General features: G+C 40.1%; 1 protein-coding gene and 1 pseudogene across 2 annotated transcripts in view; one reads left to right on the top strand and one right to left on the bottom strand.

Annotated features, from left to right (window-relative positions):
• CHSY1 (chondroitin sulfate synthase 1) overlaps positions 1-19836 on the bottom strand; it is a 73378-nt gene that overhangs the window by 37553 nt on the left and 15989 nt on the right. For both annotated transcript variants that reach the window (XM_077869440.1, XM_077869435.1), the window contains exon 2: positions 18100-18595. In XM_077869440.1, coding sequence (XP_077725566.1) covers positions 18100-18595 — 496 coding nt within the window. The remainder of the gene's footprint in view (positions 1-18099; positions 18596-19836) is intronic.
• On the top strand, positions 1729-2288 carry LOC144290537 (proteasome maturation protein pseudogene; annotated as a pseudogene).

Here is a 19836-nt window from a genome sequence, read left to right as displayed (position 1 = left end):
ACATTGTATGGATACAGTGATAGATACATTATACTACATACAGTATGCATTAAAATGATGTTGTGTGATACTGTAATGATAGATATTTATCAAAACCCATGGAATTTTATAGCACAAAGAGTGAACCTTAACGTATACAATTTTTTTTTAAGTCACCTAAGAGTTCAGGGGACTCCAGGATGGAATGTAGCCAATAACAAAACAAACAGTTTTACAAATATATGAAACAATCACACCAAGGAGAATGCGGGAGAAGGTTGCTGACCCAAGTATGGAAATGAAGAAAAATTAAGATTAAACCCAAATGAAACTGTACAAGAGCACTGTACTCACATGCTCAAGATTCAGAAACCGCTACACACAGACACTGGAACTGAACAATTAACTAAAGGGATGATGGATGGCAACAGGTTTCTCACTGCTCAAGTGGGAGGTACAATCCAACAAAAGGAAGAGGCTCGAATGACCCATGTGCTGATGATCTGACCTGGAGACATCATTACCAATGCATGTCTAGTCTCCTATAGATATAGGTGGTTATACGCAAATAGTTAAGAGATCTTGTATACACGTGAGCTAGCATACACACATAGATTTCCTTGCTCTATGTCATCTGAGTGGACCTAGAAGCAATGGACACCCCAATAGCAACCAGCACACCTAGCACCCAGATCTTGATCTCCAAATGCCCTTTTCCAATAGGAGTGTGGGCTCCTTGAAAATACAGCTGATTATAGGACTTTGGCAGAAAATTCACAAGATAAGCCTGCAGTATCTTCTGATGCCAAAAAGTAAGGGAAGTGCTCAAGAGAAAGGAAGGGGAGGGGGAGGAGAAGGAGAAGGAGGGGGGGAATCCAACTGAATCAATTCCCAATGGTCAGAGCTGGAACAATTGTAGCAACCAAATAAAGTAGCATACGAACTGAAATATAAAATAAATACCTACGAGTCCATACTGATATAAATTAACAATTGAGTAAATGAATGGGAGAGAACAGACAAATCTCCTCTTTGGAATTCTATATAATATACATAGACAGTCTGACGTCAGGCTGTGGGAGCATAACTCCTCACTCCTTAAGTGTGGACTGTGCCTACCTTCCAAAAAGCATATTCTGGAAAGGAGAGGAAAGAGTTTTCACAGAGGAGACACCTAACACTCCCTCAACTAGGTGTCCCAACATCAATGGTGCTAAATCATGTTGACAGTATTATGACATGAAGAACAGCACTTCACTTCTGTGGTCTTCCTCTCAAATCCCATAACCCCAGTCTAAGCATGAGAAAAACATCAGAAAAATCCTGAAGAGGGACATTTTACAAAATACCTAACCAGGATTTCTCAAAACGATCAAGGCCATCAAAAACAAGGAAAGCTAAAGAAACTGTCACAGACCAGAGAGGCCTACGGAGACATGATGATAAAAAAAAAAGACAGTAGGTAAAAACTAAGAACATCTGAGTAGAATATGGCCTTTATCTTCGTAATTTTTCTGTAAACCCAAAACTCTTGTAAAGCCAAAAGTTTATTTAAAAAAAAAAACAAGCAAATCAAAATCTGTTTCTACTCACTGTTCTGTAAACCACCAAACCTTAGACCAGTGATCCTTAAAGTGTGGTCCCCAGACCAGCAGCATCAGAAGCACCTGGCAACTTGTTATAAATGTCAATTTTCAGGTCCAGGGATGGGGTTCAGCAGTCTGTTTTAAAAAGCCCCTCAGGAGGGTCAAGCGGCTGTTCACAGAGCAAGTGAAGATGAATGCCAGAGGACTTGGATCTCAGCTGAAGGACAGTATTCCAGTTACTGAACTTTCAATAAGTGGACCTTTTGAACAGCATGATCTTCTTTGAAAAGGTCTGCCTTGTGTGAAAAACGAACTTTTGCCCAGTCATCCTCCTGAATTATCAGAAAAAAATTTCCAGTTCAACCAAGATAAAATGAATTTTTCTACACTAAGAAACATCCAGAGTCTGTTTGCTCCACTAAAATTACAAATGGAATTCAAGGCAGTGCAGCAGGTTCAGCGTCTTCCATTTCTTCCAAGCTCAAACCTTTCATTGGATATTTTAAGGGGTAATGATGAGACTATTGGATTTGAAGATATTCTTAATGACCCGTCACAAAGTGAACTAATGAGAGAACCACACTTGATGGTGGAATATAAACTCGGTTTACTGTAATCTGTTGTGCTGTTCATGAAAATAGAGGGGCTGCATGTTGTTTATAGTCATCTTTTTACTATAATTTGATGTATACAACATTAAAAGCACTGACACATGAGAAAAAATAAAAAGCCCCTCAGGTGACTCTGACACATGGTAACGTTTACACGCACAGAGGACCTGATTCCTCATATGGGACATGGGTGGGACTGTGGAACCAGGTGATGCTCAAGCTGCTGGTCTGTGCACCACTTTTTGAGAATCACTGCTTCAGACCAAGCAAGCATTAACAATAGCCATTAGCTAATGCTTACCATCTGTGAGGTACTTACCACAACGTGACCATAAGAAACACTCCCACGTTAGAGAAAAGAGAGTGGTTTTTCTCAGGCCGCAGCCACATGATGGGACTGTGGAGCCTGTGTCCTGTTCTCTTGAGGGGCTGCATTTCTGGGTAACAGACCCTATTCATCTCCTGAGGCAGGTGTAACAAACTACCACGAACTGGGTGGCTTAGAACAACAGGGATTTACTCTCTCAGAAGTCTGAAATCCAACAGGCCAGTGGCCCACCAGAGAAGATTCTGCTCTCCCATCTTCTGGCTTCTGATGGCTGACTGCTGGCATTCTGGGCTTGCGGCCACATCGCTCTAGTCTCTGCCTGTCTTCTCCTTGGTGTCGGTATTATTTCTCTTTGCTTCTCTCTCATAAGGACTCTTGCCATGGCATTCAGGATCCAAATGGATAATGCAGGGTCATCTCATCTTAAAATTCTTAAATACATCACAAAGACCTCTTTTCCAAATAAGATGATGTTTACCAATTTAAGGGATTAGGACTTGATATCTTTGGGTGGTCATTACAACAACTTATTACACATACTATAAGTCAAGATGACATCAATGGAGTTCTCCTATAAAATTATAGCAGAGAATGAAGACTTCTGAACAAGGATCTGGCAAGTTTTTTTCTTCCTACAGGGTTGACCATAGACTACCACAGAAAATCAACTCTGAGTGTAGAATATTATCATCTTCTAAACTACCTAAAATTCAATCATACAGTAAATAAATACCTTCATCAAGATTCAAGAATTCAGAGGACTCTTTTTTTAGAAGATGGTGACTAACTAGCATCTTTCAATTGACTTTTGAGAAATTTTAAGACTAGCTTAAAGATTTCTTGAGAAACTGATCCGGGAATATTTGTTCTGCTGCTCTCTTTTGCATTAAAAACTTAGGGATTTGATCACACACTTCTTGTTGGTTCTTGGGTTGAGGTCCACCACTTTAAACCCATTTTAAGCCACTTTTTCAGCTAGACATTTACACTAGCTTGATGAGCGTCTAACAAAACTTACAGAGTACTATGAGATCCAACTGCTACCAGCTGAATATCACCTTAAACACATAAGTATACTGAAAATATCCCACTAAAGAAATGTATGAAGCATGAAAATTTTCCCTTTGTCTAAAATTGTCAACAACTGAACTTTACTGGTTCTTTTCAAATGACTACTGGCAACAGTTAAAATAAAAAGGTAGAGTGCAGCACAGTATGATACAGAAAATGCCACTTCATTAAGGTTAGACTGTAGGCTCTGCAGCTAGAATGCCTGGATTCAAATTCTGAATTGGGCACTTTACCATCTGTACATCCAGGATGTGTTCAAAAACCCCATTTCAGAGAATAGGGTAGCAAGGCTTGGGAGAGCATAGTTTAAACACATTTTCTCACCATAGCAAAAGTGTAGGATGTCTTTAAAACTCATCCTCTCAAAAACAAATTATTTACTATAAAGGCTTAACTGAATCAATACTCAATTATAACTTTCTCCAGGAATTAATAGTGATTTCTGCCTTCCATGGCAAGTGCCCACTTGGAAACCTTATTGATCTACTTACTGCAACCATTACAAAGTGAAGTAGATCACTTGGTGATCAGCAAGCTCTTTGTCCATTAGGAGTTTTATAGGCCCAAAGATGATAACAGGCTACGCCCTTGGTACATTTCTGTATCAATTAATTAAAGATGTGAAGCAACTTGATAATGGTGCATGCAACTCTATGGAGTGGCCAATCTTTTTTAAAATAAGCAAAAACAAATGTACCTGAATATCAAATTCCATGATAAATAAGATCTCTGTATCACAGGGACACAAGCCCCATCGCTTCTTACACCAAGCAAACAATATTCTAGCTTCTGCCCAGAAGGTGATGGTGGTTGACTATCAGCCATCTTGGTCCACCAGTCGTCAGCTGCCTCCTGAGGTTTATCAGTTTTAAGAAGTAATCCTGTGCATCAGTCATCAGTAGATTTAAAAGTCCAAACAGTGAGTGTTCAGATCCTTCAAGTTCACACTGAGCAAATGCAAATCAAAGATGAGGTCTTCCCAGCTCAGTCTCCTTTGCTGGATCCTTCTCATCTCTGATTTCTAGCCCCTGGAAGCCCCTGAGCTCAGCCATAGACTTTATCTCTACTAACTCCTTCATAGATGTCACTGGTTCTCTGACTTTAAACACTGGAAATGTTGATGACTCACACTCGTGTATCTATAGCCTGAACTTCCTCGTCTTCCTCTTCTTCCAACTGCTCAGGCAACTTTTCTCTCTCCCACATCTCATACCTCAGCAAGTCCTATCAGTTCTACCTTCAAAATTCATCAACAAGCTACCCACTTCTCACCACTCCCACTGCTGCCACCTGCACTAAGCTACGTTTCCCTCTGAGTTACCAGAAGTGCTTGCTCTCCAATCTCCCTGTTCCCCTTCTTGCTTCCCAGCAGTTTCTTCTCCACAGACCAACCAGAGTTGCTTTGAAACAGCTCCCTATACTCCTCTGTCCCAAGCCCCCAGTGGCCTGCCCAGCTCACTTAGCATAGAGTCCACAGTCTTTATCAGGGACAGGCTTTATAGGATCTGGCCCCTTCTACTCATGTGCCCCAGCCACCCACATTCCTTGCTGTCCTAATCATGTATACACTTCCTGCCTCCAGGCCTTTGCATGCCCCATTCCCTCTCCTAGAGATGGTCCTCTCTGGATATAAACAAGGTTCACTTTCTCAGGTGGGCTGGCACTCCCTGACCCCTCTATCACTCTATCTCCTCACCATGCTGTATTTCCTCAGAGAGTTTAGCACCATCTGCCAGTATATATTTGTCTCCTCTGATGTCTCCATAAAGAAGTAAATGCATCATGAGAGCAAGCATTGCTCTGCTCACTGCTGCAGCCACAGTGTCTAGAACAGGGCCTGTCAGAGAGCAGGCATACAGGATAACTTATTTAAGGAGCTAACCATTTAAAAAATATAAGTGTATTTATATCATCTGGGATATTTCAATTTCCATACCCATCTTCTCCTAATGAAACAACTAGAATTCCAAATTATTGCAGAATCAACTCATAACAATATAAAAAGCCAACAGGCATTCCTCAGGTGGTTTAAAAAAAAAAAAAAAAGAATGAACTCCTCTTTCTGCCTTAAGTAAACCACATAATTATAAATAAAAACAAGTCTTCTTTCTTAAAATTGAATATTCCTGTTGAAGGGGAATGCACAGGTATTAACGTATACAAAAGGAAAAGTAGTACCTACAGTATTTTTCAATAGAAAAATCCTTGAAAATTAGTGCCAGACAGGAAAGAAAATAACTTTGGACCAATTTCTTTATCCTCACAAGGGCTTACTGAGAGAAAACCCAGGAACAAAACATTATAGGGTTAACCATGATGATGTTAGAGCACTAGCGTTAAATTGCTAAGTGAATGCTGAAAGATTCTTTTTAGCCAGGGAAAAGTTTTGCTGTAATGGTACCATTACAAATTTCTTACAGTAATAACACGGTGCATTATAAGCCTGCTCAAATGATAAGCTCTTTATGAGGGCTAGAAATCTGCAGCCCTCTCAAACAAAGACCTTTCTGTGTTCAATTTCCTAGAAGTCAATAAGCTAAAAATCACATCCTGCACAATATCCACTTAAACTCACAGAAGATCCAGTCTTCTGTGGCTTCACCCCAGTTCCCCAGGGCACTGAGCGGTCAGCACCATACACTCCACTTCTGTGTGTCCAATTTGATCATCTCTGGGGTTTAACTACTTTTTATTTTGAAATAATTTCAGGTTTATAGCAGAGCTGTAAAGACAATAGAAAGAGATCCCATCTCCTGACCCCGCTTCCTCTAATGTCGACAACTTATGTAATTCCACTCTACACTACACATAATAAAACTAAAAATTTGACATTCACATAACACTATTAATGAAACCATAGGCTTTATTCAAATTTCATTGGTTTTTCCACTAATATCTCTTCTCTTCCAATCCAGGACCCTAATGCATTTGCCTGTCATGTCTCCTCAGTCTCTGCCAATCTGTGAAAGTCCCTTAGGCTTTCCTCACTTTTTATGATTTTGCAACTTAGAAGGACAATAGTCAGATATTTTGTATGTCCTTCAACTTGGATATGTTTTCTCAGGACCAGACTGGAGTTACAGCTTTGGGAGGACTAAGGCACAGGTGAAAAGCCATCTAATCCCATCACATCTGAGTACATGATATAAATATCGGTTTAATACTTCTAATGTTAAGGGGGTGTCTGCCAAGTTTTCCACTGTGAAATAACTATTTTTCCTATTCCCTACCCCATTCAAAAAATGATGGTAGCCCACAGTTAAGGGGAGGGAAATTAAGCTCCATCACCAGGAGAGAAAATTATTCAAAAAAATCTGTGAATTACCATAGTAATTAATAAAGACTTTATAACTCCCTCTTTCCTTTTTTTTTTTTTTTTTGAACTGAAATTTGTTTGATTAAACAAATCTCAAGTTATGATTCATGGCAACAAAAGCTGAGGCAAGGAAAAGAAAAAAAGGCAAGCTAAGGCTCAGATTTATAACCAGAACACAAAAACAGACATTTGTAAAATCATCAATTGCAGAGACAAATAGATCTTTAAAAATATCATTTGGTTTTAGCTTTAAACTGTTTGTCAGTTTAATCTCTGGCCAAAAGTTCTTTCTTTTCATCATCACATCAAATAGGACTTCTTTCCTTGTCATTACTCAAGATTTATTGCTGACCAGCACTCATCCTCACTGACTTTCATCCGGCTACACAACTCACTGCAATTAACATGGCTTAGGGGAGAGAAGAAAGGAAAAAAGATTATAAAGCATTAGTCTGTCAAACATATATGATGAGCGGACACTGTATGCCAAGTTCACTTCCCTGACAACTGAACTGTTAAGTCTCTTACTGGAAAGACCAAAGTTCAAACTCCCTTTTGTCTTCTCTACTACCAGGACAATGCTTTGCATAGAACAGGAATCAAATGAAATGCCAATTAACCAAAACATAACTTTGGTCTCTATATAGTTCCAAAATATCACTGGATCATAAGAAATGTGGCCAAGTATTCATGGCATCGATGGTTCTTACCACATAAGCAAGAAGAACTATCAGAGAAGCCTAGAAACTGCAGATCACTGGACTCCACCTGCCAAGAGTCTGGTTCTGGGTTTGGGCTTGGAAATTTGCTCTAAAACAAACACCTCAAGTGATTCTCTCATAAACAGGTTCTCTTTGAGAAAGCAATCTAGTGTAAGACCTATGGACAGGGGATCCCTGGGTGGCGCAGCGGTTTAGCGCCTGCCTTTGGCCCAGGGTGCGATCCTGGAGACCCGGGATCGAATCCCACGTCGGGCTCCGGTTGCATGGAGCCTGCTTCTCCCTCTGCCTATGTCTCTGCCTCTCTCTCTCTCTCTCTGTGTGTGTGTGACTATCATAAATAAATAAAAATTTACAAAAAAATTTAAAAAAAAGACCTATGGACAATGCTAATACATGATGTGTACACACACACACACACACACACACACACACACAAATATTCCCACTGAAAAAGGTCCCCATGTCACGGAGTTTGGAAAACTGATGTACAACATGTCTTCTTCTGCCTTACAGAGCTTTACCTCTGACTGTCTCTTCTGACCCAAACATTACGTTACCATCAGGTCCAGTCTTGCCTCTGTTCCTTCACAGTCTTAACAGTTCAGTTCAACAAAGACCATTAAATATTGGAATTACAAACTTTACAAAGCTTTGCTGTGCCATCCCTAGACCTCTTACAAATGTGAAAGGATACCATCCTTATTGTGCAGAACAGTCCGAAAATCTAGTCACTTTTAGAGAAGGGGTGACCCAGATAATTCAAGCCTCTTCCGCACTGTCCTCTCAATCTATCCCACTCCATTGTAGTGGTTCCACAGCCCTACACACTTTCCTGTGTTGCTCACACTATTTTGCCCTGGTTTATTGCTGGTTTACTATTATTAGGTAGTGAGGTATTCTTCATATACATCTGCCCATTTTCACATATTAATAGTAAGTCCTTAGAGCCCATTTTACTCTTATTACCTCAAAATGGCTCATACAGCACTTTGAATACTAATGTAATCTAAAAGGTAGACTGTCAGTTTATTACAGGAAATGAGTTGATGACATGTGTGATCTCAATCTTTTCAACTACAAAGAAAATACTATTCAGCTAATAGCTTAAGATAAAGAAAATGATATACTGATTCCACCTCCTGATTATGTGGCTAAGGAGCCCTTTCCTGTAAACTCAACCAAAGTTAAGTATGACTAGTAGTGACCTTATAATAAGAAAAGTGATTAATAAGAAGGCCTAGAACTATCTTTAACACATTCAAACCACACTTGAACATGGTGAAGACAAAAGCCCTTTGCTTTTAGATCCATACTGCCTCCCTCACAAGCACAAGATTCCAATATACCAAAGTGGTGAAATCATTTCAGAGATGTTTATGTACTTATAGAAGGTTCTGTTGTGCCAGTAAAATAATTACAGGTCCAAAGCAACTAACTTCTCTCCATTTTAGGTCAACTTTGATTTGTTCTGTCAGAATAGTTTTCTCTAATATTTAAAAGCAAAAACGAAGGAGTCCAACACCAGTGTTCCTACAAGTCATATTCAAGTACTTGTTTATACAGGTCAAAACCCATGCAAAGTCCTTAGGGAATGAGTTCTGCATGGCTTAGCTTTTCATTCAGATACTTGAAATATTTCATAAGCCCTAGCTCTGTGCCAAGCACTAGCTAGGTATAATATGCAGCATCTCAATTTATCCTTGAAACAATCCTACAAGGTAGCCAATTTCTTATGCCATTTTTTAAGGACATAAAGGTCCAGAGAAGTTAGGCAACTTGCTGCCCAGGAGGATCACACAGCTGGTAAAGAGTGGAGAATGAACTATAGAGATTCAAGCCCAGGCGTAGTGTGTCCTAGAGCATGTCCTCAATACTCATTCCCCTGCTTCCCTTGACATTTGTGCCATTTGGCCTCATCTTATGCCTCCCTTTTTCTCACCCCATTCCAACATTTGTCCCCTTGCCACATCTTACACATCTCATGTGTTACTCTTTACTATCCATCTCTCTGCACCCCAGCCCAGCCCCAATAGAATAGGAGAGAGCAGGGCCTCTACTTTCTACACTGCTGTGTCCCCAACTAGAACAGTGTCCTGATCATAGCAGATGTCCAGAAGTTATTTGAAAAATAACTTTTTTTTATGAATACTGTTGACCGATTGGTTGAAAGTTTTTCTAATTTTTAGAGCACAACTCCCTGACTCCTTAAGCAGAGGATAAGAGGATATTCAGAGTGATCTATATCACTAGAAAAGGCAAAATTTTAAGCTGTGAAGCTAAGGTTCCATTACTGAGAGTCTTAGCTGACATCAAGGAAAATGATAAAGATGTCCAAAAATTCTCTCCTTCATAAAAGCAAAGAGAACATGAACAAAACAGCTTCCAGCAACCTTTTCAGGACTCTGGATATTAGCCAAAGGCCTAGAATAGCCCAGGAAATATTTATATAAGAAAAACAGTGAAATTTTAGTAGCAATAGTGAATTTTGTGTCATTTTAACTTGCCGATTCCTACTCCCTTTCCCCAGCAATGTGGTAATCTTGAAAACCAACAGTCCACAATCATGGTGAAAACCAGCAGCCTGGCAGCCACTGGAAGGGGACGGAGCAGGACTGGAGCTCCTTCAAAGCCCCATTCCCAGAGAACTGTCATTATATGACCTGCCTAGTGGTTTCCTAGAAGACCCTACTTGTAAGGCTGTATTTATTTGACCTGACTCAGAGCCCTCCTATTACAAAAAGCCTCTTGGCAGGGAAGGGAGAAAATATTTGTCAACAACAATCACAGGCAATTGTTGAATATCATGTTGCCTGAGGAGGTGGCTAACAGCATGGGCAAACACACAGGCTAACCAAAAAGCTTAAAAAGAAAAGTTGAGGTATGATTTGTCCATAAGGGGCTTTGAAAAATTTTAATGTATTTGTGGGAACCTATAAGGCCATGAACATGCATGGAAGTGTGCTCATGTCCAGGGAAGACCAGAGAAGGCCCTAAGCTTTCATCTCTGGTTGACCTTGAGGCTCTGTACAAGCAGGAAGTGAGGCTAAGGAAGAGCTGAAAACTACATGGTAAGTGTTGAAGGCAAACGTTGAGTACACAGAGCCCCTAAGCCAAGACTGGGAGACTTCACAGTTCCAAGCATCAAAGGAAATATTTTCCAATCATTAGCTGACCCCTAAGCAAACCAAGCAGATTTTAGTAGCTATACACACAAAAAAAATACAGACTTTACAAAAAGTCACTAAACAAACAACAGCAACATCATCAAACCCTGGGGAGGGGACAGAATCTGACTACCAGAGTTGATATATTATTTTAAGTATCCCATTTCCAAGAAGAAACTATCAGACAATGCGGGGGGGGGGGGGGGGGGCGGGCGGGTAGTAGCAGCCAATAAGGAGATAGAAATTATTTAAAAAAAAAAAAAAAAGAGCTATGTGAAAATTCTGGAGTTGAAAGTCATGATAACTGGAACAACAACAACAAAAAAAAATCACAACAAATTTGAACAGATAGAAAAAAAGATCAGTAAACCTGAAGACAGGTCAACTGAGATTACCCAGTCTGAGGAATAGAAAGGAAAAAGAATAAAGAAAAATAGAAAAAACCTAAGCATATGCACAAGGCAAAAAAGGAGAACAAGAAAAAGAACAAAAATATTTGAAGAAATAACAGCTGAAAACTTACCAGGTTTGATGAAAAACAATCCACACACCCAAGAAGCTCAACGAACTCCAAGTACAATAAACTCAGAGAACCACACCTAGACATGTCATCATCCAACTACTGAAAGCCAGAGCCTCAAAAGCAGCAAGAAAATAGACTCATTGCCTATAAGGGATCCATGGAAAGATTAACAACGGGTTTCTCACCAGAAACCATGGATGCCAGAAAGCCTCCAATCAAAGTGCTCAAAGAAAAAGACTGTCAACCAAGAATTCTCTACCAACAAAACCATCTTTCAAGAGTGAAGGAGAAATTCAGGCATTCACAGATATACAAAAGCTGAGAGAATCTGTTGCTAGCAAATATATCCTATGAGAAATAGAAAAGGAGGCCTTTCAGCCTGAAGGGAAAGGACACTAGACATTAACTCAAATATACATGAATAAAGGGAATATGGGTAACTGCATAGGTAAATATAAAAGGAGGGCAGCCCTGATGGCCCAGCAGTTTGGCACCGCCTTCAGCCCAGGGTATGATCCTGGAGACCCGGCATCGAGTCCCACGGCATCGAGTCCCACGTCAGGCTCCCTGCACGGAGCCTGCTTCTCCTTCTGCCTGTGTCTCTGCCTCTCTCTCTCTCTGTCACGAATAAATGAATAAAATCTTAAAAAAAGGGAGGGGGGCAATATAAATATACTGTTTGTAACACTTTTTCTCTAATCTGATTTAAAAGACTATGCAAAGCAATAATTATAAATCTGTGTTGATGGGCCTATCCTGTATAAAGATATAATTTGTGTGACAATAATAGGAAGGAATAAGAAGAAAATAGAGCTTTTATCAAAGCAAAGATTTTTGTATGCTCTAATTATTAAGTTGGTATTAATGCAACCTATGTTGTTATCAGTTAAGGTGTTAACTGTAACACTCAGGGTAGCTTCTTCAAAAATAACTCAAAAAAAAAAAATAAAAGTGACAAGAGTAAAAATGTATAAAAAAAAACTATGTAACACAAAAGAAGGTAGCACTGCAAGAACAAAGAAACAAAACAGACATGATCTAGGAAACAAACAGCAAAATGACAGACACAGTATCAGTAATGACGTTAAATGTAAATGGATTAAACATCCCAATTAAAAACTGATCCAACTACATGCTATCTATAAGAGACATTTTAGATTCAAAGACACAAACAGGGGTGTCTGGGTGGCTCAGTAGGTTAAGCATCTGACTCTTGATTTCAGCTCAGGTCATGATCTCAGGGTTGTGAGGTAGAGCCCCATGTTGGGCTCCTCGCTCAGTGTGGATTCTGTCTGGGATTTTCTTTCTCCCTCTCCCTCTCCCTCCACCCCTCCCTCAGTGCACACACCCCTCTCTCAGTGACATAAATTCTTAAAAAAAAAAAAAAAAAACAGGCTGAAAGCAAATGTATGAAAAAGATACACCATGCGACAGTAACCACAAGAGTCCTGGAATGGTTATACTATCAGACAAAATAGATTTCAAGACAAAAATGGTCACTAAAAACAAAGAAGGAAATTTATGATAAAAGGGTTCATCCATCCATGAGTGCAGATATAACAGTTATAAGCATAAATGCATCTAACAGAGCCCAAAAATACATGAAGCAATAACCAACACAAATAAAGGGAGAAACTGACAACCCAACAATATCAGAGACTTCAATATCCCACTTTCAATAATGGGTAGAACAACTAGACAGACAAACACGGAAAAAGACCATGGTCAACATACAAATCAACTAGACCTAAGGGATCCACAGAACACTCCACAGCAGAACACAAGTTCCTCTCAAGTGCATAAACAACACTCTCCAGCGTAACCATATGTTAGGTCATAAAAAAAAAGTCTCAACAAATTTAAAAGAACTGAAATAAAACAAAATATGTTCTCCAACCATATGGAATGAAATTAAAAATCAATAACACAGTGGTGGGTCTTAGACTTCTGTCTGTTCACAGTCTCATTTTATCTTATTTTTCACTTCTTTGTGTCCTTCCCACTCACTGTTGATACAGTCTTTATATAGTAGTGCCCTTTTGTGGATGATCATTGCCCTTATGATCTGTTAGGAGCTTGGAGACTGAGCCATCAAAGCAGAACAAAAAGCTCCATATAAAACCACGCAGGGCTCTACCTTGGAGAAACAGCGTTAGTGATCAGTGTTTGGAGCACCTTATTCTGGCCAACTAGGGGCCTGCCTGGTTCTCGGCCAGGTAAGGTTAACAGCTCAAAGGCATGAGGAAGAAACCCCTAGACACAAGTCAGCTCTATGACAACCAGCATTAAGAAACATTATGTCTTCCATTATTAAAGAAAAAAATTCCCAGGCTTCTCACAGAAAAATGTTCCACATTCCTTTATAAGCCAGTCAGACGAACAAGGAAAAATCTTCTCTTTTTTCATATTTTGCTCTAACTTCCCAAATTCCCTTGATGATATACCTTCCTCACAAAGAACATCACTGATCTTACCCCTTCCCTGTACGGTTTTATCTTTAAGATTACTATCACGAGGGCAGCCCCAGTAGTGCAGCAGTTTAGCGCCGCCTGCAGTCCGGGGTGTCATCCTGGAGACCCAGGATCGAGTGCCATGTCAGGCTCCCTGCATGGAGCCCACTTCTCCCTCTGCCTGTGTCTCTGCCTCTCTCTCTCTCTCTCTCTTTCTGTGTCTCTATGAATAAACAAATAAAATCTTAAAAAAAAAAAAAAAAAGAAACCTTTCCCGCTTTCATTGGTAATGATCATTTTCTACTCGAAATGCCTTCATTACTAGTCAAATGTTCAGTTAAAATAAGAAAAGCAAGATCTGGTTGCTGGTCACCCAGCTGTGTTCTGTTTGTGAAAATCCACCGAGCTCTACACTGACTGACTAATCTGTGCACTTTTCCATAGGTATAATATACTTCAGTAAAAAGTCAAAAATAAAATGAAAAGATTAGGTCAACTGTCTTTATGTTCCCTTATTAAAAGAGTGGTATAGTATTTCATTTGTTTGCCTAAATAAATTGTTTCAAACTTTTCAATAATGTTTCTCAAAAAAATCTTGTGTGCCTTTGACTTATAACGCCAAACTCATGTGAAAAGGGGGAGCCGGGTTTGCATGCTCCACCTTTCCAACAGTATTAACAGCCTCAAGGCCCATATTCTTGCTCTGGGCTGGGAGGTCTCAGTAAGCATTGAGGAGCATTACTAAAATCATCTTATAGTTTAGTCTTCTATATTGCAACCACAACTTCTTAGTATGAAAATGAAGTATTTAAAGTATTTAAAGCCAAAATGCCAAGGTCACAAAAGACAAAGAGGCTTGCGCAAACGGTCCAGCCTGCAGGTGGCTTTGGAGGCATGACAACCAAATGCAATCTCTAGGCTGGGTCCTGTGATGGAGAAGGGAGAAGGGAACACTGTTACATGGGACTGGACTGCGTCAACAGGGAAAATCAGAATATAAATGGTAGGTTAAAGTTTCCATGTTGAATTTAAACTCTACTGTGTTTATATAAGAGAATTTCCCTATTCTTAGTCAAAACACATTGATGTTAAAGTAAAGGGCTACAATGGTAAGATGGTCTTAAATGAGGGGCAGGTCTATGTCCCTGTACGCAGGGATGGGGGAAGACACTCAGGAAGAGTGGAAAAAGATAATGGTATAAAATGTTAACAGGTTAATTTGAGTATAGGGTATATGGATCCTTTGTGCAATTTTTTTTTCTGTGAAATTAAAATTATTTCCAAATAAAGTTTTTTTAAAAGCCACATATTGGGATGCCTGGGTGGCTCAGCAGTTGAGCGCCAGCCTTCAGGCCCAGGGCGTGATCCCGGGGTCCGGGATCGAGTCCCACATCGGGCTCCCTGCATGGAGTCTGCTTCTCCCTCTGCCTGTCTCTGCCTCTCTCCCTGTATGTCTCTCATGAATAAATAAATAAAATCTTTTTTAAAAGCCATATATTAGTAAATAGCCACCAATAATAAGTCAAGCTTAAAAATGAATCTGGATTTTGATTATGACAGTTGTTTCTTTTGAGCCATTTTAATTATGTAAGTGTAATCTCAAGGCATTATTTTAACTTGAAAAAAAAATTTACACCTTCCAGCTAGATTTATAAGAGCTAAATAAGCACCTTCTGAGACCCAAAGCTTATTAACATAAGTGTCTTTAACATAAGACTCCACCTCAATCATTTCTCATAATGTGAGCTTTAATGGGGAAACTAGATTTACAGGAAGTTCTCATCCACTGGAGGGATTCATCTTGCCTGAGTGGTGAACACAATGATAAATCCTAATAACAACTTAGGTTAAGAGCACTGAAAGCCCTACCAAAAAAAGCAAAAGAAATCAAAGGTCTAATAAAATGGCACATGTCCCCATAGAGGTAATTCTTAAAAATGAGAAAGATGAAGAACTGTGTATGAAAGACAAAATTTTAAATATGCAGAAAAATATCTGGAAGATCATTCCTGTCACCCAAGAGAGGGGAGAATTTCTTATCCAAGACACACAAAGCACAAACCAGAGAGGAAAAGAAAGAAATTTAAGACTACACTTTAAATTCACAAGCACAAACCAGAGAGGAAAAGAAAGAAATTTAAAACTACACTTAAAATTCACAATTTGCATGTGAATACCACATTTAAAATGAAAAGACAAGCCACTTTGGGGAGAAAATAATCTCTCACAAAAGGAGCTCCCAAAAGGGCAGTACCTAGGAAAAGCTGTCACCGTGAGGCATTTACACACATGAAAAGCAGGGGGGACACCACCCAAAGCTGACCACCCCCACACTGCCCACACTTCTTGGGAGAGCCTAGGCAGGGACAGGGAACCACCCAGGGAGCTTCCTCATCCACCAGATCCCTTTACTTATTTAATAAGGTCATTTACAAGGTGCCTCTAGTCAAAGAAATGGCTCCTGGTGTCCAGAAAGGATGATTTCCAGCATCCCAACTTCAAGCCTTAGAGAATTTCGGCTATTACAAAATAACAGGGGGAAAACAGCCCTAAAACTATCTCCCAACCCCTGCAGCCCCAGGACAATACTTTCTAACAACATCTTGGCACTACTGCTAGGTCAGAGTTCTTGATAAACAAGAAATTGGCTCTATTGCTATCTACCTAGCAGTATTTAAGATACAACACCGAGGCACGTATTTTTAAAAATTCTCTCAGGGATCCCTGGGTGGCGCAGGGGTTTAGCGCCTGCCTTTGGCCCAGGGTGCGATCCTGGAGACCAGGGATCGAATCCCACGTCGGGCTCCCGGTGCATGGAGCCTGCTTCTCCCTCTGCCTATGTCTCTGCCTCTCTCTCTCTCTCTCTCTCTGTATGACTATCATAAATAAATAAAATTTTAAAAAAAATTATCTCAGAAGGTTGGCCTATCTGTTACAATTCCAGCAGGAGGGCTAGCTTCAGAGATCAAAGGTAGCATAAAACATTCCAAAATACACAAGGCACTACATGTTTTAACCATAATGAAACATACTAAGGTTGTAACTGCTAAATTAAAAACGGGGAAAATGCAGAAACACTGCCTTTTGTATTCTGCTTGAAACCTAATGACATCCCCAAAGAGCTTTCCTCCCTGCAAAAATCCATGACGACAGAGATCCTCCCGATGCCCCCTCCCCCAATCCAGTGACCAATCTTCCCTGCAGGGGCAGGGGTGGGGATGTGGAGGGGGAAGAGACCCACAGAGATCAGAGGTTTCACTCAAATTACATTTGGGATTTAAAAATGTTTCTTTTATAATTAGAAAGGAACATGAAAACTACTTCCTGTATTCTTGAAAATGTTCAGTTCCCTAAGAGTTCCAACGAAAAAACAGTTATTAGGAAACCTTTAAAAGCAAGTTGGGGGGGGGGGGGGGGCGGTGAGGGCAAGTACTGGCAAGAATACTCTTTCTTCACTCAGGCCCTTTAGAAAATTAAATCCCAACAAAAGCTAACAGTTTACATCAGAAAGTATGTTTCTTTTTCTCGGGCAAAGGTCTAGAAATTCCCTCTGTTCCTTATAACTATCAGTAGTTTATCGATCTAAACACAACACAACCTAAATAATGTTTTCTACTCTGACTAGTATCAGATCCTGTAACTGCAGGCACATCTGCCAATAAAAACAGAGAAAAGTCAAAAGCTAACTCATGTTCTGGAGAACATTTAAAGAGAAAGCATCTACAAGTCAACTTCCTACAAAAAACTGCACTCATCTGTCAAGGTAACTCAGATTGCCTACCAACTATTCAATAAAGAACAACCATATTGCAACTTACCAATTACAAATTAACTGTCTAAAAAGTCAAGGTTTAAAATATATGCAAAGTCAAATGCTATTGGCTTTTTTAAAAATATCATTACTCATTTTATGAATTCTAAACATGTCAAGTTTTAAAACTGTGTGGGTCAACATGACCAGATAAGAAAAGTCAGGCCTTTGGGAGAAGAGGGACAGGGAATGTTGACACACTTGAAATCACATCTGCAGAATCAGCAAAAGTCAGATTAGATGAATTTTCTGGATAATCATGAAAATATCACCGTTACCTACAGTGAACTATAGCGTTTCTTTGGGCTCCAAATGCCATTACTAACTAAGCTTTCAGGACAAAAGTACAGAAGGTATGTCCTAAAAATGAAGGATAAAAGGTGCTAAAGGAATTCAAATTATAAAAACTAAGGTAAAAATGTGCAATAACTTCATTACCAACTTCAAGCCTTAAAGAAGGCTTATATTATCAGTGGTTTCCTATGATTGGTTAGCAACTAATGATGAAATTAACAAAATTTTTTTTTTCTGTTCTTACCTCATAAGACCAGACACACTGCACCCCCGCAAACCTCCGGACACATCTTCCCACCTCCACGTCCTCATGAGTAGTGTACATTTCTCGGAGACACTTTCCAATGTGTGGTACCATTCTCCGGAGAACCTCCCGGCTCATGATCACACCGGGTCCCCCCATGCAGAAGTTCTCACCGGGTTCCAGGGCCAGTTTCCCCATTTCTTCCGTAGTGCCCAGTCCTGTCTGCCCAAGAAAGAGGGGCTCACTGCTATTCAAACTCCTCAGAAAATTCTCCAGACGGTCTCCTTTGATATACACGTCATCGTCTGCTCTCATAAACCATTCATACTTGTCCAAGTAGTGGTCATGCATGTACTTGAGCATCATGAAAGACTTCTTCTGGGGTGGGTAGGAGTCGTCCACGCCCCGTAGTGGCACTATTGGAATTGGTATCGATGTGTCTGAACCCTCACTAGAGAAGAATTCGACTTTCCCAGGAATTGTCTTGGACCATGTTCTGGAATTAAAATAAGTACCAGTGAGAGAACAGTTTATTTCAAGCTTCTCATTTCCAGAAATTCATGTATCTACTCATGTTAAATCACTGTGTGTTCAACAGGAATGATAAAAAAGCTACTTGACCTGCTTCCTTTCCTTTAACGGCAGCCCAGGCTACGAGGTATTGCAAAGCCCAAATTCACTTTCAAAAGAACCCCAACAAAAAAGAATGATGAAGTGTTAAAATTTTTCCAGGATAACTAAGTTTCAGCTGTGGCTGAAAACCAAATTGGCAGGGTACCAAGGTCTGGATCTCCAGGTCAATTTTCTGATACTATCAAGTCCCTACCCACAAACTCCTCCACTCAATAAGACAATTAAAAAATCAAATTCTTTTATTTTGGCCTCCCTTCCCCTATGATCCTGCTTTGTTTCTTAAATTCCACATATGAGTAAAATCATATAATTGTCTTTCTGATTGACTGATTTCACTCAGCATAATAAAACAAGACAAAATTAGAGAGAGACACAAACCATAAGAGACTCTTAACTCTAGGAAACAAACTGAGGGTTGCTGGAGGGCAGGTAACTGGGATGGGCATTAAGGAGGATACTTGATGTCATGAGCATTGAGTGTGATACACAACTGATGAATCACTGCACTCTACCTCGAAAACTAGTAATACACTATATGTTAACTAACTGAATTCAAATAAAAAATAAAATTATTTTAAAAAAATCAAATTCTTCAATGAAGTTTCTCTGACTTCACATCAAGTGCCAAGTATGTGCAAGGCCAGGGGGATGCATGCAAAACACAGACACCGATTCATGGAGCTGTCATTGGGAGAGACAGAGGTTTATCAAAGCAGTCACATGTCACACGCAAGTGTACATAATGGTAGAACTAAAACATGCACTCTGAAAGAAAGGCACCCAGACTGACTTAAAGAGCAAACAGAAAGAACGCAAACTAGACACATAGCGCAGAGAATGCTTCGCCGAGACAGAGGTGACTGTCAGGCTGCATGAGGGGAGCAGACACCCTTCGCGCTATACAAGCTATGGAAGGAATGGGGTAGAAGTAGATGAGAGGGGTGCTTTCTGCAGTCCTCCGGGGTGCCGTGGAGGAGAGGCCTGAGGCCACAGGTGAGAACTGCTTTGACAGCCCAGGTGACAAGTGTCTTCAGGGGGTGCTGCTCCTCCCACTGCTGGAGGAGAAACTGGTGATGAATGAGAAAGAAACAGTAAGCAATCCTG

The sequence above is a fragment of the Canis aureus genome, chromosome 2, assembly GCF_053574225.1.
Source record: "Canis aureus isolate CA01 chromosome 2, VMU_Caureus_v.1.0, whole genome shotgun sequence".
In the NCBI taxonomy this organism is placed as follows: Eukaryota; Metazoa; Chordata; class Mammalia; order Carnivora; family Canidae; genus Canis; species Canis aureus.
This window is presented reverse-complemented; position numbering and strand designations above follow the sequence as displayed.